The sequence below is a fragment of the Pseudochaenichthys georgianus genome, chromosome 16 (genome assembly GCF_902827115.2).
Source record: "Pseudochaenichthys georgianus chromosome 16, fPseGeo1.2, whole genome shotgun sequence".
In the NCBI taxonomy this organism is placed as follows: domain Eukaryota; kingdom Metazoa; phylum Chordata; class Actinopteri; order Perciformes; family Channichthyidae; genus Pseudochaenichthys; species Pseudochaenichthys georgianus.
The window spans coordinates 35,860,440-35,879,685 of NC_047518.2; the positions used below are offsets into that span (position 1 = coordinate 35,860,440).

At 42.1% G+C, this 19,246-nt stretch overlaps 1 protein-coding gene across 6 annotated transcripts in view; it reads left to right on the forward strand.

Annotated features, from left to right (window-relative positions):
* Nucleotides 1–2,145, forward strand: part of map7d1a (MAP7 domain containing 1a) — a 42,912-nt gene extending 40,767 nt beyond the window's left edge. For all 6 annotated transcript variants that reach the window (XM_034103041.2, XM_034103042.2, XM_034103043.2 and 3 more), the window contains one exon: nucleotides 1,260–2,145. In XM_034103041.2, the coding sequence (XP_033958932.1) occupies nucleotides 1,260–1,270 (11 nt within the window). In that variant the 3' untranslated portion in view covers nucleotides 1,271–2,145. The remainder of the gene's footprint in view (nucleotides 1–1,259) is intronic.
* Nucleotides 2,146–19,246: the final 17,101 nt, after the last annotated feature.

Genomic DNA, 19,246 nt, shown 5'->3' on the forward strand with positions numbered 1-19,246 from the left:
ATCTAGCAACAGTATTTTAGTCAAACTAGATTAGCATAAGCTTCCAACAGAACTTTAATAACGTGCTTTCAGTAGCCTCAAAGAGAATAAAGGCATGGCTTGTTCAAGGTACAGCTTAGAAAGGGACTTGCTTTGGCCAAGGTGTCAGAAAACAGAAAAGGGCTTCTTTGATCTACTCAGGGGCAAATTCCCAAAACATGATTAAAATACAAAATTCGCACAAAAACTTGATAACATTCTGTGTCTTTACTGTAAGTATTCTAACAGCCACCTTTTGAGTTGAAGGGTCTGGTTTAGTAAGTACACATTATGCACTAAATGTAAAGAAGCAGCAGATGAAGCCCCGGCTTATTTAGAAACGGCATGTGTGCTTTTTTGCCCTGCGGTGATTTTATGCTTGGCCATGTTAACATTACCAAATAAAGACTGTGGGACAAGGCACCAAACTAAGTGCTGTGGTCTTTGGCACAACGACAGCGAACCTGAACTTGTGCTGCATGGACGTGCAGGTCGTCTCCCCAGAGAGGGGGGTCCCCCCTGGTGTGGCATGGACACTCCATTTTCACTCCAGGGTGGAGAGAAGTGGGGTGTCTTTATAATGGGGACAGCTTTTATTCCGCAGCCCCACTGACTTTGGCTTGAACTCAGTGAGGAATTCCTAGAATAGCCGAGGCGATGAGGAGACCCTATCCACACTGCTAGGGGTTAGAAACAGGACCCCGGAGCAATTGAGCAGCATATCGCTCTTCACTCAACCCCCCCCCCCCCTAACTCTTCCATAAAAAGAGTTCCCTCTTCTCATTTTCACTCTTGTAAATGTTGGATACGTGAGACGCCTTTGACCCGGGGGTACATTTATGATGAGGGATACGATTAAGTTTTATTGAAATGCGAGACTGATTTAATGTAATTCCTTTGGGTCGTCAATTTATTTGAGGGTTTATTTGAATGTTCAGACTGAAGAGGATGGCCGCGCTTGCCTCACATGTGGCGCCGTCAGTCAAATAAATCTGTTACAATTAGCATCATCACATGGGCTGCATTAAACTAAACAACTTAAGGCCTTTCCATTACCCACATGTAAACATACAGCCGCTGATGACGAGTTCATGCAGCATGTTAGACATCCTTTAGCATTTGGTATTGTCACCAGGTCTGAGGTTTACAGACTCGTATCAAACAGTGTTACTCTGCTGGCATGTGTTGATACATCTTCATATAATGCTGACCTTTAACCCTTTCCTCTGTGTCCCCTTCAGAGGTCCTGTGATATGCTCCAGTGTGGAAGTGCTCGTCGCTATGGCCGCTGACCTTTCCGTCGCCCTGCCAACGCTCGCATGGGGAGCCCCATGACAAACCTTTTATACGCCCCTAAAACAAACACATACCAAGCATTGGGATGCAAAAGACTAAATGGGATGAAAGGAGTTGCCGCATGCAACACAGGTGCATCACTGTTAACATTTGCAAAATATCTTAAGTGGAACCCATTCCCTCAACTGTATCATCCTGAGTAATGATTACTATAGGCTGAAGTGTTTTTTCTTTGTTCTTTAGTTATTTAACTGAAAGAGAAATATAAAAGACTGGGTACATTCTTGTGAATAATGTAAATGAACTTGTGTGATGGACTAAGGAGGGACTCGTCTGTAGATTAAAGTCGTATGAAGGGAGTCATTTTAATGCTACTCCGCTCCGAGTGGCTCTTTAAATGAAACCCAGGTGTCGTGCATCCTGGTCTGTAAAAAGCCAACCGTTTTTGTAAAGTTACAATGAAAAATCTGGAAAAGATTTAAAAATGCAAGTTCCCATGCAACAGCTTCTTACTGTGTGTAGTAATACTGTCTGTGCAAACCTCAGCTATGATTGATTGTACACAGAACTGGATGTAAAAATGTGTGCAACCCTCACTATCAAGTAACCAGAAGTCATTTAAGTTCAAATCCCGACGAATCTACTCCACTCTTAAAACAGTTAAATCGGTTTTCTTTTCTCATGTACCAAATGAAAAAGTTTTCTCTCATTCTAAAATGAGATTTCATGGAGTCGTGTATTTGAAATGCTGGTGCGTGTATATGCTATAATTATTTTTGATGTGCGTTACAAGGAGCTCTCGAAGTCTTATTAAAGGCAAACTGTCCAGTCTGCCGTCTCTCCATTTGTTTTGAATAACACCTGATGGATTCAGAGATTATTTGTGGTACAAAATAACAGGATACAGATGTTCTGAATTCAGTGTTAACCATGTCCTGTCATCTAAAACAGGCGTGGGTATTGATCCTCATTGTTATTAATTTGACAGTGTGGGAATGTTTTGCACTACATTTTGCCTCGTTTACTCACAAGGCTCAATAATAATGTGACTTTTCAATGTGAACATCTCCCACGGATAGTCTCGGACGGCGTTGTGCATTCTAACCGCAGGAAAACCGATTGAGAGATGATACCAGAGGGCCTTTCAGTTAATGGACAAGGCATAGGACTTGGCTCAGATGTCCATTTCACTTTGGGTCTCCTTTTACAGAGTCTCTACAGGGGGTAGATGTTTCTCTAACTGCTGACCCCTTTTACTATATACCAGTTTGCTAGAAGGAGACCTGGCATACAGTTTCAAGCCTTCCAGGCAGCTCAAGTGCGTTACACACGACGATTTATGTCATGCCACACTGATCATCATGTATAAATTATGTGATTGAAGTGACTTATAGCCACTTGTAAAATGTAACAGTTATGGATCCCAATAGGACGAGGGGGCTACAGTTACCTGAGACCTGTGATGTACACACACACACAAACTCCCAATGCGCTACATAACATTTACGCACCATGCAGTGAAAAGCTCTGAGTGCAAAGTGTGTTTTAGCTAACTAGCTTTGAGAGGAAATGCTTTCATCAAAATGAAACGGAGACGGAAAAGGATGACTTGCTAAGCTTCATTAATGAGGAGACTTGACAAGCGTGTGAGAAAGATTTAAAGTAAGTGAGAACTGCATTTTCTTAAGTTATTAACATGATTAAAATGGTGCTATTTTATTTATTTCTACAATGCTATTTTCCTTACAAATTAGCCTTCAAATGCTGTCTAGGTTTTGCTGAACCACCGGGCTTATTTTGCAGACTGCCTTACTGGAAATGATGTGTAAAATATTGGGGAATTATGACCATAAGATTGGCAAATATATCAACACATATCGCTCACAGTTTGAACCAGCAACAGCCAAATGTATTTCAAAGCTTCCATGTAACAATGTAAACCCCCGCTGACACATTTTCCTTTTTTAACCATCTCACTGCTGCTTTGCTACTACATATGTACACATGCTGTTAAAAGCTGTATTCGTCAACCCCACCAGAGGGTGCAGCCCTGCAGGGTGCTGGTGATCGACATATTAAATATCTCTGGATTCATGCCTACTCTGAAGTCTGATACAGCGGCCATTGTTCACAGGAAAATGTAAATGCCTAAATAAAAAAATAAAATATTTATTTAAAATTCCCATTCTCTGTAGACTGTGAGGCTGTCGAGGTGCTAGTCAAGCCTAGGTAATGTGCGGTACTTCTGCGAGGGGACTTGAGGATTAGTGGGCACTATTTTTAGGGAGGTGTCGGCCAGGCAGTGCACAGCTACAGGCGCATTATTGTCAAGAGTCTGAAAAAGAAAATCACACAGGAAAAAGGATTGGAAGGAAATGAAGGAGTTACATTTGTGGTTGGGAAGGGTGATCCGAAAGCTGCTACTGGTCAGTTATTATTATGGCAGTTAATGTTACTGGTGGGAGTCCTGGGGTAGTAGCCTAGTTTACGTAGAAGTCCCCCCCCCCCCCTCCTGTTTTCATGCCACTTTGATAGCAGATAGAGTATTATCTCCTCAGTCTGGAAGTGTGCTGATGTGACATTGGAGGTGTCACGATCCACGACTATTCTTACTCTCCTCTTCACCGGGTAAAGGTGAATAACTTCTTGTTAAGGGTCACATAAAAATAAAAAAACAGAGAACTAACCACATCCTGTTGAGGATCGTGGGCACGCCGTCAGTCCTTTGTGTTAATGAAATGCAGCCAGCCTCACTGTTGTTTCAGACATACATCTCAGCACTCGAAGACTCCGAGGAATCCTGCAAAGGTTTCAGAATGGCAAGTGCGCCCGCTCCACCTCCTTTTAAAGATAGGGGGGGGTCAACACTGGATCACACTTGGGAGCCCCACACCAGATAAGACCACCACCGCCACAGTTACATACACTACAACCATCAAAGCGCAACCTCTGCTCAGTGTTTCTGCTCACACACACCCCCTCCTCTCACATTGAGCCATCTTTATCTGCTCGGCAACAGGCTCACTTCACACAGCTGCTCTCGTATGGCAGTAGGCTACATTAATGAAAGGCCACGTAACAAACCCACAGCAAAGACTGTTTCTTGTCTTCCCCCCCCCCCCGGAGCTGTCAAAGCCGGGCAACCTCTCAGCTATTCCGATGGGAGATGACAAGATTTAGGAGCGACCCCCATCAAAACAGGCCCTTGATGCCACAGCGCTGCCCTCAGAGGTTGCTCAGAGAACCCAAGGCCTCACATCCCATCAGGGAGGGCGCTGGGGAGCAGCTGAGTCTAAAGAGGCAGCTGCTGGATCATTGTCACTAGCAGTTTGGTGCGGTGGCTGTTTGATGAAGGCCTTCCCCACCGAACCTCAAGTAGCCTATTTAACGAGTCTGACCTTAGTGCTGTCACATTACTGTTATCTGAAGGCATGCCATGTTTTCTTTGGGTCCATCATGTAAAATCATGTTCAGAGAAAGTGGGAAGACATTTATTGGGAAAGCAAGCATCTATTTTATGGGTGCATGTGCTCGGCGGTTGTTAGGTATTACGATTCTTTTGTTAACAGCTACTTAAAAGTCGTAAATACATACGTGACAGGGGACATTATGTTAAATGTTAGCTATTCAAAGTGAAAGTATTCAAATGTATTTAAGATGATTAATATACAAATTGTATAACATAATCAAAATGTAATATTTAGTTTTAACTGTTGAAAAAACTCAAAGAATAATTTATATATTATGTCAAACATTTTTATACAACATTTTATGACTTTTTATTATGACTTTACTATGACATTTAAAAATGTTTTTTGACAAACTATGTTATGACTTTTGTTATGATATTTTTAACATACCTTACTATGAATTTTAAGCATTTTCTTCTACGTACTAAACTACTTGATATTTGTGACAAACTATATAATGAATTTTCGATATATTTGATGGACTTCTTTTTTGGATACACTTTGCTGTGCCTTCTTTTAACATTAATGACAAACTATACATTGACTTTGACATATTTTATGACATGTTACAAAAATTGATATTAATATACTACACTGTAATTTATCTTCATATATATATATTATGTTCTTATAAAAACATAGTATTGTATGTCATAAAAAGTAATTTTAGGTCACAAAAATGTATATAATTCAAAAGTTTGATCCGTGGAGATAGTTGAAATAAAAAGAACAGATTAATTAAAGTAAATTAGGATTCAACTTGAGCACAAAACTCCAAGATAATCCATTCAATAGTTGTTCAGACATTTAACTTAAAAAACAAAAATGTCAACCTCATGGTGGTGCTAGAGGTAAATGCAGTGTCTCCAGTTTCAGTAGTCCTTTTCATCTGGGGACCATGAATGTGTGTAAAACGTGTGGCAACCTATCGAAGAGTAGGGACCACATTTCAGACCAAACTGTGGACCAATGGACCATTCGACATTGCCTCCGAAGATCAGCGCCATTGCTTCGGCTAGTGGCTAAAAGGCCGAATAACAGACTACACCCAAGAGGTTTCACATTTAGACCACGACGCGGTTTTAATTTCACAGATCTGTTGTCTCTTCATCTTGCAGCTGACAGTTTTATAGCATCACTGCCAATCAGACAAGCGGCTTCAATTTTGCCAGCTTGCACTCTTGGTTATTTTCAGTTCATGGGATAACTCAGAATTAATCCCGGTTGCACGCTAGCTGCCAGTAAGGGCCTTTGGATTGCTCAATTTTCTTTTTGTTCCATTTGGAAAGAAAAGTATTAAAAACAGGGGTGGGCTCATTACGAATAAGGAGCCAAATATGTGTAAAGCAGAAAGGAGATCTACTCTGGCGTTGGCCCGTGTTAGTTTTGGCTCAGTAAAGTAGAACTCCTATATGATTTCTGTCACTGCTGTATTGGCACCACCTGTAGTGTCTGATGTCTCTGAGAAGTATATCCTCTCTACACTAATATCTTGTGCCTTGGTTGCTGTGACACTGTGGAACATCACAGCTACAGGAGTCGGCCACACACACTTGGATTTTTCCATTGGGAATCTCTGTCCGTCTGATTTAAAGTCGGTAGCCTTTCTTGAATATAAAGTAGCTTTGGAATTCGAAAGCATTTCTCTCACACTCTCTCAAGTACAAAAGCTTTAATAGGAACATCAAATATTGTGTGAAAATGTATGAATAAGGCGCTGAGTAAAAAAAAAACATGGGTGGCATTGCCGCTCTTTTTCAGATTGCATCTATTTGTCACATTGTTTGCAGGTGTCTGGATGTTTATCTGTGTGAATGTGATAGACAAACATCCAGAGGGAGAATGTGTTTGAATTTGTGTTTGCATTCCCACATATCTGTTTGCATGTGGCTTTATGTGTGCGTGCACATACCAAATGTGTGTGTGTTAGAAAAAGGTAGCCAGTGAGTGTGTTTGCACGACACATGAGTGCAGCCGCCTGGGACCTTGGAGAGCTGAGGGAGAGGGACAGTGGCCCTGAGATGTCGACGCTATCAGCGTGAAAGCATTCTAGTAGTGGAAGGAAAGTAGAAAAAAAACGGTGACACATTTGTTTCACACCACACTGGGTCAGAGATCAGTCTCACTTAAGCGAAGTGATAGGGGCGTTAGTGAAAAAGGAGAGTGAGAATTAAAACACATTTGCATAAACTGCCAAAAAACACCAGGTGAGAAAATGTGTTTGACTTTTGGATGCTCTTGATAAAAGCACCGTTCAATAAGCGACCAACAAACAAACATTTGTCTTTAAAATTTAGACAAGGTGTAGCTGTTTGCTTTTCACCATTATCTTTCAGTAACTGGTTCTCACAGGGAAACAAAAATAGCGATGCCTGAGTGAGTGTGAATAGACTTAGGGCACTTGCACAGCTGTTTTTAGAGCCATCAGTACTAATGCTTCCAGTAGTTGTTAAAGAAATGTACAGGAAATACACAGAGTATTTTCATAAAAGAAATTGCCAGTTCAGAACGTCAAAGAATAAACAAATGATCTGTTTTGTGATGTTTTGCGTGGTGATTATAAATGCATAACACAAATGAATAATTCAAGTATTATTCATAACACAGTGACAAAGAACAGTTCTTAGTTCAATTGTTATTATTATTCATGTGTTGCTCTGAAAGTAGAGTGACACTTGCTGTATTAACTCTACTGGGGGGAAATATACAACCTTAGGGGAATGATTAAGGTTTTTGATATTTTCCTTCATTTTTCAAACTGGCTGCGGCCCCACGAGGACGAAAACGGCTAAACGCATAGGATTAACGCAAACGCAATCGCAAACGGCTTCCGTCCACATGCAATAATTATCCGAATAGTGTCTGCCCACACGAGACCGCTCCGTTTAGCTCCAACCGCTGGAGAAGCTGCAGTACATATGCAGGAGCCTCTACGTGGCGCTGTAACTTCCTCCACAAAAGCAGCGAAGAAGCATGGTTGTCATGGTTGCCCTTCTGTTTATTCTCCGCGGTGGGGGCCGAGGGAACCGGGCAGAGTTTTTCGCCAGTCAGCGTGTATTAAAGTTGAAATCTTCCGGACAAAATTATAAAAGTGCCGGTCAAAGGTCTTCTTTGTTATTTATTGAGCTTTAAAACAAATGAATAACGACTCTATATAATATAATGATAAAATACACGGAGCCTCTCTTTTTCCTCCCTCTCTTCGGACAGCGCCAGTGTCTGTCTCATGCAGCAGCTCATCCAGTAATCAGTGACCCGGCCGACTGTAAAAATAAACATATTTATAACTAGTTTAGGGAGTTTGAGAGGTAATTAAAATAGCTAAGGGTGATGATCTGACTTGAAGTGTGTGTTTTGCTGCAGCGGGAGGAGCTGCAGGTGAGCAGAGCTGCGTGTCTCCGTCCTGTCAGATTAGACTTCACTCGCGAGAGAAAGATAAATAATCTGAATTCAGGGTGCAGTTTACTTTGACGTGGGGGTGAGCAGCAGAGGTGGGGAGAGGCGGGGCTATTGCCTCATCATTATTGCTGTAGATGTTGCACAAACAACTGTAGCATGGTCAATAGCGTCCAGAGCACGATAGCAACTCTGCGATCCGCCATTGTTGTTGTTGTTGGTGGCGAAACACTTCAGCACTGGCGCGGGGTAAGCGGAGGTGAGCAGAAGAGGTGGGGAGAGGCGGGGCTATTGCGCAATCACTATCAGTGATCTGAAAATGTCCGTATAGGGCGCACACACGGAGCTGTTTGACCCCCCAGAGAGTGGCGTATGCATTTCTATCCACCTTGGGACCCGTTGTCGTTTCCTCAGTCGTTTAGTGCCATATTCGGTCGTCCTCGTGTGGCCGAACGGTCTATATGACACTAAACAGTAACGCAAACGACCGAATTCGTCCTCGTGGGGCCGCAGCCTAAGCAGTCTGCGTAAAACAGGAAGTAGTTACCAGCTGTGTTACTGTGAGACTTATACCTGTGTGATTCAGCTGCATTGAATGATGAAAAATATGATCAAGCTAATATGCACACGTTTAACAGACACTAAATAATGTTCTAATCAAGTGTTTATGGCACTATCATGAGTTGACATTGAGTCTTTTTACGTGACGGATCTGTGAAGAAACCAATCATTGTCCCGATTTATCAGCTGGGACGTCAGACACAGCTGTTTCTCGTTCTGAGCAGTGGAAAGTCCACGTCTGCGCATCATTGTGCTCATCTATCTCTTTCTCAGTTTCTTGCTCTTTCCTTCTGACATGCGAGAGGAAGCAGCTCCCCACCAGTGTCAACTGTCTGGGTCTCTGGTTGGTGCGGCAGCGCGCGACTGAGCCTTTTAAGCCGATAACTCAGAGTGATTCATGGTGTCTGCAATGACCTACAGTAAAACAAAATCACAGGCTTCCTCTCAGAAGGACACAAAAGGAAATTGCATTATCTCATATCCTAAAATATATAATGTAAAAAATGATGCATTAGGCCTTTACGTCCCCTGCCCCCACTCTGCAACATGTCTTTGACTTTAGGAGGAAACGCGGTTCAAAATTAGCAGTTCGAAGCGTGAACGGACACCTTTGAACTGGAAATAAAGAGGTCAATCAAAATGGTTCCAGACATATTGTGAGCACACAGGATATATGGATATCAGGCTACATCAACACATATCTTAACCACATGGTGCTGCATCTGAAATGCTCAAGACATACAAGCTGTAAAGTTAACTGCCATGTATTCCTCACTATCCCAGCTGCACATACTCCACAATTGGACCACAGCAGAGACATCTAAAGCAACGAAATACTGATGCTAGCAGCTCTGTGAATAGACTTTAAAATGGCGCATTAGCAATTAACACCAAGTATGGTTAATAGGAATGGAATTAGTTTTGCAAGTATAAAAAATACTATATTTGTTTCCAACACACATTTGCCAATCTTATCACTTTGTATTGTATCATATGACCAGATGTTGACGCTACATGAAAAGTCAGCAGATATAGTAGAACTATCCTTGGGGAGACAATTTAATTGTAATAAACCTCATGGCAATCCATCCAATTACTGTTGAGACATTTCACTATAGTTGTGATTTTATAAAGTAAATTGACTTGACTCAACTCTAAATCAACACATGAGAACCAATTTAGGCTCAGTGTGTAAGACTCTGGAATACCTTTTTTAGCCTTTATTTATACAGGTGCATCTCATTGAGAGACAAGGTCTCATTCTCAAGAGAGACATGTTCAGTGGTAACACCACCACACAAAGTTACAGACAGCACACTAAACACAGAGGCAACAATCAAATAAAACATTGAACAAAGTAGTCAGATATTGCAGGTGCAAACACCCACAGATGATTTCTCCAGCTTTTTTAAAAATGAGTTTATCTGAGACTCTCAGTCTGACATGAGATAGTTCTCCCTCCACCTTGTTGTTGAAAAAGCTCCTTATATCCGTTAGCTTGGCTAGCTAGCACCAGATGCTAACCACAACGATCTCCAGTAGATACCTGGGCCCTGTCTCATTTCATCAAATCCCCCTCCTCGACTCCTCGGTCCTCTGGTAGTGACTCGGAAATTAATTTCAGCGCGCCATGTTGAAGGACATCTCATTTCTCTAAATCAGTGCTTCTCAAAGTGTGGTCCGCGGACCCCTGGTGGTCCGTGAGCGCCCCCTAGTGGTCCGTGAGAATATTGGTAACATTTCACATTTGAAATAAATAAATACAAGTTTTCCGCACTCTCGCGGGAATATCTCCGCAATGGAGCAAGCTTAAGTTTCAATTATATTGCATGACATAGCCCATTGCAACACCTTCATTACACATGTTGCCACTTGTTTGTACCATTTTCAGGCGATTTGTAATCTGTTCTAGAAAAACGATGTGATTTTGGATATTTGTGGAGTTAGGTGGTCCGCGAGTGTTTTTGTATTGGTTAAGTGGTCCATGGTATGAAAAAGTTTGAGAAACACTGCTCTAAATGCACTTCGAGGACCGAGGATCGAGCGTCGAGGAGGCTCTCTGGAGGAGCTCTAACCGAGGATACACTGATGGGTCCTCCACGGTCCTCCACGGCTCCTTCGCGGATGCATTTCCGGGAACAGAGATGTTTCAAAGAGTATCTCATTGTCAGCCAATGACAGCTCTATGGATATTATTTTATTAACTGCTCTCATCGCGATGTGATGTTTACATAGCGAACAGCTGTGAGGTCTGTGCAGAAAGCAGAGCAGTGTGTATAATATATATCACTCAGTAACAGGCCTACTCTCTTTATTTGCTTTAGTTTAGTAGATATCTACAAACAAAGAGTCGATATTTTTTTAAACCATTTAGTGCTTCACATAATAAAATACACAACGGCTGTAGCCTGATTATATGCTTTAGGAACTGTAGGTCTGTATGTGTGTGTGTGTGTGTGTGTGTGTGTGTGTGTGTGTGTGTGTGTGTGTGTGTGTGTGTGTGTGTGTGTGTGTGTGTGGTGTGTGTGTGTGTGTGTGTGTGTGTGTGTGTGTGTGTGTGTGTGTGTTGTACAGTGCGTAGATGCAGCGGACAGACAGGTCTCAGTTGGTTTGGTGTCCTCTGCTTACTTTTAATACTTGTAAATAAAACTTTTGGCGCGTAATTTATTTTCCTCATTGTAGCGACCAGAGGGGGGATATATATCCAGTCTCTGATCGTGTTATGTTATTATGAGTGTGCTCTGTTTGATTCTGAAATTGTATATATTTATATAAATATATATATGTGTGTGTGTCCCCGCATCTGTAGCCTGTTATTGTCTCATTATACCGCACTGTGAATGAATTAAAAGTAAATATATAAGTCGTCATGAACACATCTGTCCATCAGACAGAGGGCTGCTGCCTCCTGTCATCATTAATGGATGTCTCTTTAAAATGACCGCTCAGAGGAGAGGAGTTCTCATTTTTCTAACCGCCTGCTGCTTCCCCCTCTCCTCGGTTCCCCTCCTCGGCTCCTCCGCTCGTATCTCCTGTGGGCGGGACTAAGTATCGAGGATAGAAGTCGAGGATAGGAGTCTAGGAGGGGAGTTAGAGAAATGAGAAAGGGCCCTGGTAGATACCCACCGGTGCGCGAGCTCTCTCTCTCGCTCGCTCGCGCACGCACACAAAATGGCTCGTGCCACACACACACACACACACACACACACACACACACACACACACACACACACACACACACACACACACACACACACACACACACACACACACACACACACACACACACACACACACACACACACACACACACACACACACACACACACACACAGAGCAGAGCTGGAATGTTCACTTTGCTGTTAGCAAATAATTTGGCGCTCTAACAGGAAGTCACTCAAGTGTCACAAAGTAATTTAGCCTATGGGTAGGTCAAAAATCGAATGGGTGCTGGCCATTGGCCTAATCATATCACCTGTGTTGGCTTTATGTTTTTGGTAAAAAATGTGTTTGTTTCACATTTGCATTGATGTAATCAATAATTTTTCTAATTTAATTTAATAAAAATAATAATAATAATTTTCGGGAAAAAAAACAAATACATATTTCTTGCTCCCCCCTGGCGCCGCCCCTGTGTGTGAGGGGTTTACAGTTGGTTATGAACCTCAGAGCCCCATGGGAAACAGCGTCCAGCAGATGAAGGGAGTGAGCTGAGGCGTTCATGTACACAACATCCCCCTAGTCCAAGAGCGGCAAACATGTGGCAACTACAAGACGTTTCCTAGCACTTGGGGAGAAGCAGGCCTTGTTTCTAAAAAAGAATCCCAGTTTTAATTTCAGTTTCCTTAAGAGATTGTCAATATGAGGTTTAAAGCAGAGGTTTTCATCTAGAGTGATGCCGAAGTATCTGTAGGTTTGAACAGCTTCAATGGGGTTATGCCGTGCAGACATGATGCCTTTATTCGTCCCACAGAGGGGAAATGTACGATTCTTAGCAAAGAGCCAAAGGTAGCTTAATATCTAAATATGATAACAAAGTAGAAACTACTCAGCGATGAGTAGGAGCACTGTAACAAGGCTGCCACTCACGCGGTGCCGGAAGCAGAAAGCACATCACAATCAATCTGAACGCTGATGAGATATTCATGTCTGGACATAAGTGGTGGAATGATTGACAGACCATTGGCATCCCATATCATGAAGATAGCAATATTAGAAATGCCTCAGAGTTAGAGCTCTTCAGTTTGGACAAAGCTCTCTCAGTGAAACCTGAGGTGTTGTGTCTCCTCCATCATCTCAGACCAGCACTAATTAAAAACAAACAGCAGCTGTCCATCAGGGTCATGGATCCTTTTCTACCAGCAGGAAGGAAACAAAATGCCTGCATATTTGAAAGCAAGCTAGTAGAGGCCTGTTTTAGTTTCTTAAAAAACATTAGCCACACTAGGACTTTGACCTGGAGTCATCCATTTGCTCAGCACCTCTGTCAGCACCCTGACCATGTGCACTCTGATCTCATTCTCATTATTGGAGTGTGTTTAGCAGCTGACCAAAAGTCTACAGAAAACGATGTCTCCTGCTCCACCATGTTTAAGCAATAAGGCTCCATTTTGCATAGTAAAGTAGTGTAAGGTTGCATACTGCCTAATCACTTCCAGTGGCCACAGACTGCTTTGGTTTAAAGAGTCCTGTTTTTGTCCTCACGCTGAAAATACCAAACAAGGAAACAGTGGCTGATTGTTGGCATCAATAAAGCCCTGAGGTTGGTATGGAGGGGGCAAGCTGGTTTCTTTTTAATTTGCTTTGGACTTGATTTTTATTCCTGATCTTGCATAACTCAGAAAACAAAAACAATCGGTTCAGCCAAGACGTCCCGCAGTGTGCCAGAGAACTGGTGCCACACACACCTACATACTATATACACACACACATGTTCTTATAGAGGCATCCTTAACACAGAGCTATACATAAGCTATACAGAGAATCAGGCATTATGAGCATTGTGTTTTGCTTTGTCAAAGAGTGAAGGGAGTAACCTGCTGTGCAATAATGGCTGTCAACATCTTTTGTGTAGACGGTGCACATTGCAGTGATTCACGAGGAGCACAATGTGTTCCCATGTGAATGTGATTCCCCTTATAAGGCCAACACCAAATTAAAAGCAAGAAGTTTATGCAAGCTTCTAACATGTTCCTACCCTGGGTGCAGAATAGAATAGTTTTATTTTTAACTAAGCCAACTATTACCAACACACTTGCATGGCATCCTTCATCAAAGTCAGGAGGATGCAAGAATTGATTTAGCACCCTGTTGTGTCTGTTAGAAATAAGTCCAAATAACTTGAATTGAGGTTTATGTATTCCCCTTTTAATGGATGATAAAGCTATTTCACCGTTTTGCACCAAAGAGAATTGTCCATTTCTGTCCATTTATTATTTTCCTTTAAAAAGACATAGAAAGAGGAAACCAGAACCAAAAGGTCCTCTACACATGTTCTTCATCTGGTGTGAAAACGCACTAAATCAAAGTTTTTTTAGGAGCTTAGAGACGGTAGAAAAACAAAAACTATGAGAACACTTTGATAGGTCCGTTGCCAGGGTACTTCCTTATTTTGCAAAGCCAAGGATCATAAAACAATATTTCCAAAAGACTTGTATAAAGACGAATGCAGAGAACAAGTCCAATTTGTGCAACATCTTGGGTTTAATTGGGGCCGAGGGAAAAAGAAACCCAGTTTCAGAACGGGAGGAAGACCACATTCATGTTTATCTGCACATGTTACAAAGCCAGATCTCTTCAGATACAGTCAGAGAGATGATTCATAGTATGGTCGAGTTGCATTGGGCAGATGACCATTGCATGTTTTGGGTCCTTTTGGGCAAATGTGAATTCACACAGTGTTGCATAATACAATAAAAATCAAAGATTTCATTACTTTTTTTGCAATATAACTACAAATGCTATTACTTATTGTGGCTATAAAATGTTGAGCAACAGTTGGCCGTGCTTATGTGTTGATTTGAGGTCATAGAAGAAAGGTATTTAATGGATGCAGGGGTGAGACCATTTAAGAAAGTCTGCACCCTTTAAATGAACCAGATATGTTTTCGTCATTCAAAGCTTTAGGTTGTTTATGAGAGGAACAATTTCAGAGTGCCTTGCGAGTTTACAAAGGTTCACCATTTGCTATTCCTGAAAGCCAAGAGCTTTCTCAGTGCTGCAGCCTTGGATATAATGTTGACAGATAGCTCTCTCTCTCTTTCTCTCTCTCTCCACCCCCCTCTGCCCCTAAACGGTCCCTCCTCAGAGCAGCGAGGACACTGTGAACGTCCTGGCCCGTCGGGAGATCGAAGTTATTGGGTGTGTGTCAACAACAGTCGGAATGATGGAACATGTGTGACACATGCGGCTGCTCTTTGCATTATGTTCAACAGCGTGAACATACAGACCGTGCATGTGTCTGCAGCTCAGATCAGACAGAGAAGGGGAAAAGGGGGAAATACAACACAGCCCAAATCTTGGAGCTTAACCAAAAGCCACAAAAGTAGGTCTGGATCCAGCTTCTAGCAGAACAGAACAGAGCAGAACAGAGGGCCTATTCAAACCATTTCCCCTGGCACCAGTCTGAATGGGCATAACATGAGATCACTCCCTTTTTGCCATCACGTAAATGAAAGGAAATTATTGAACAAGTAACTATTTTTCCCTCTTCAGAAGCAGAAGAGCCTTATGTGTCTTGTAGTTGGATTGAAGTTATACATATGAAGGTGCAGATAAAATGTGTTTGGGTTGAATTAGATGCGGACTCATTTTTTCCAGGTGAAGTTGTTACTTTTCGGAAGTGAAGGGGACTGGAAATATTTCAGTCAACACAGTAAGAGCAGAAGAATAAATTCACAGTGTGACCCTTTTTACACGCCTTCCTTCAGTCACTCCTGTTTTGTTTTTGTTTTTTTAAATGTCTTTGAGACTAGAGGACAGTCTGTTCAGAATGTGGACTCTGAAAACATTAGATGGAACTCATATGTGCACTTTAGAGACCAAAACAACAACAGAGGAAGCATCACAAACACATGTTCCTGATGAAACTGAGAAAACAGGTGCTCGCTCACAACCGAGACTGACTTCCAGGTGTTCAAGCTAATTATGATGTGATCTCCCTCGTCCCGACAACAAATATGTCCTGCTTGCGGCAAACACAAATACGTTTGTGAATAGACAAACCACATAAACCTTGTAATTATACCTATAAACTAGTGCTGTCAAAATTATCGCGTTAACGGCGGTAATGAATTTTTTGAATTAATTGCGTTAAAATTAGTGCTGTCAAAATTATCGCGTTAACGGCGGTAATTAATTTTTTGAATTAATTGCGTTAAAATATTTAACGCATTTAACTCATGTGCAGAATGGCCCGCCCCATACATGCCACCAGTGGCAGCGCCAGGGTATGGCTGGGGTAGGCTACACCCATACCAAGAAATGGCTTAGCCCCACCATGAAAAATGATGTTAAAGTAAGCAAAGTAAAGTCTTCCAACTCACGCGGAGTAAATTGCACAGACAGCAGTTAGTAAGATTGATTTCAGTAGCCACGGTTTTGAAAACTTTTGTCACGTAGTGATCGTCTTCTCAATAGAACATCTTTGATAACGGCGTGGTGTTGTTGCAGGAAGTCCCGATGGAGAATACTCTTGCTCTAGTACAGGGCAGAGCCATATAATAGTAATCATATGGCTCTGGTACAGGGGTGCACATAACTGGTACGCAGGTTATGTGCGTAATCTGAAATGCGTACCGTCACTTGTGTCACAAAGCGCATTTGCATACCGACGTACTTGTGAAGCTTTTCCAGAAGGCGGTTAGATCACCGGACGACAGAGTCGGTCTCCGTGTGCACAGACAGGGCTGTTGTTAACGTCGGTCTGTACAACGGAACTGTGCCAAAACTACGCCAACCGGCTGCGGAGGGAGACTCCCCCCATCACTGGAGAACTGCGCTAAAACAGCTGATCACAACGTTCACACTCTGTGGTCACGAAGTACTCCACTAGCCCCCCCCCCCCTCTGTCGACTTTCCTGAAGTACTCCCCCGTTGATAGAAATCAACACGTAATGAATTAAGACCCCACGGTTTGATGATTGATAGGTGTGTGTGTGGGTTGTCTTTCATTTTGACATGCAGAAAAATGTTATAATAAACATAGATACTGTATGTTAAATGGATATATCCGCCTGCTTTCATTTATCTTTCCATTCCCACAACAATATACATAAATAAATGGCATATTTTGGACATAGTTCGAATGGTGATTAATCATGATTAATTAATTTTTAAGCTGTGATTAATCTGATTAAAAATTGTAATCGTTTGACAGCCCTAGTTAAAATATTTAACGCATTTAACGCATGTGCAGAATGGCCCGCCCCGTGCCACCAGTGGCAGCGCCAGGGTATGGCTGGGGCTACACCCATACCAAGAAATGGCTTAGCCCCAGCATGAAAATGATGTTAAAGTAAGCAAAATAAAGTCTGCCAACTCGCGCGGAGTAAATTGCACAGACAGCAGTTAGTAAGATTTATTTCAGTAGCCACGGTTTTGAAAACTTTTGTTACGTAGTGATCGTCTTCTCAATAGAACATCTTTGATAACGGCGTGGTGTTGTTGCAGGAAGTCCCGACGGAGAATACTTTTGCTGTAGTACAGGGGTGCACATAACTGGTACGCAGGGTATGTGCCTAATCTGAAATGCGTACCATCACTTGTGTCACAAAGCGCATTTGCGTACCGACGTACTTGTGAAGCTTTTCCAGAAGGCGGTTAGATCACCGGACGACAGAGTCGGTCTCCGTGTGCACAGACAGGGCTGCTGTTAACGCAGGGTTGCCAACTTTGGGTACCTGGCCCTGGAGTGAGATTTTGATATCATGGGTTTAATTACACATATGCGCACTAAATGACTGCTATCGTGTCAGCAGCGGGACCTTCGCATATATATAGGATATATATACAATATATACAAATACACAAAATTGGACACAGACTATAAAGGGCACAAAGTTTCATTCACTAATGAAAGTCAAACACATTTGTTTCCACTGTTTTATTGTGTGCCTGTCGCGATAAGCAATTAATTGACTTATCGTACGATAAATAAAAATGAACTCGATAAATTGCCATTTACATGAGGATGTGACTAGCAGTTCGAAAGGATGTACTTCAATTATTATTATATATTATCATTATGTCAGGGGTCTAAAATGGTCATACAACGGTGCCGACAATATTATCGTTTATCGCAATAATTTCCTGGAAAATGTATCCAACAAAATTAATTATCGTGAGAGGCCTATACATGAAACACACACACAAACAAATCTACAGACTTACTCCAAACTGCCAAACATATTAATTAACACACTCTATTTTGGCCTAGTAGAACAATAAGCAGCAGACTTTTACTTTTTTATCATTTCTACTGGATCTTAGATCTGCGCTTGCGCAATACGGGTCGGCAGTTGCCAGAGAGTATTTTTGTTGGATAATCTATGGTAGGGCCGCTAACCATGGGGTGAAGTCAGTATTTTCATTGTAATTACATACACACTCCCCCTTGACAGTGAAACGCCACCCGTGAGGTTTAGATTATTTCCCTGTCTCAATCCAAATTGAACTGTATGAAATAAAAAGGCACATTTGTCTTGTAGTAAATAAAAAGGGCGATCTGGAGCCAATCCTGCAATTTACCCACAGGTGAAAGAGTTGACTTGCTGAAAACCCAACCCCTGCAGGGGGGTCTGGGGGCATTCTCCCCCAGGAGATTTTTTGAAATACTAACATAAAATACACATTCTGGTACTCTCTTGAGAAGAAAAATAAATACATCTATTACTACACGACATATTTAAACAAATGAATGCCATTTTAGTTTTGTGTTACTTTGTTCTGAAAGCTGAACCTGCTGCTCCTCACAGAGAGAAGAGGGAAGAGGCTGTGAATTACTTTACATTGTGGATAAGGGTGGATAGCCCCCATTGTTCTGTGTGTCAAAATGAAAGACAGCCCACACACAGGGGCGGACTGGCCATCGGGACGTTCGGGACGAATCCCGATGGGCCGGTACTGAAGTGGGCCGGTTGGACGATGTGGGCCGGCCGGTAACCGGCAGGGCTTGGCATTATAAATGGCCCGCTGACCCGGAAGCACTATTTAGGCCAGCATAACGTACTTTCCACTTGCCCGCTCGGGCCACTAAAAATATTGCTTTAAAATCATTGTCCTGTGGTATTGGTATTTTGACTAGCAATTTAGTTAAATTGTTTCGTTTATTAACGCGACAACGTTAATAAACTCACAGAGTAATTAATGATTAATTCATTGTTAAACTGTGATTAATCTGATTAAAAATTGTAATCGTTTGACAGCCCTACTGTAAATACATCTATAATGCATACTGTACATTCAGTCACGGTACAGTAGACACTTGAGAGGGCACATTATGGTTT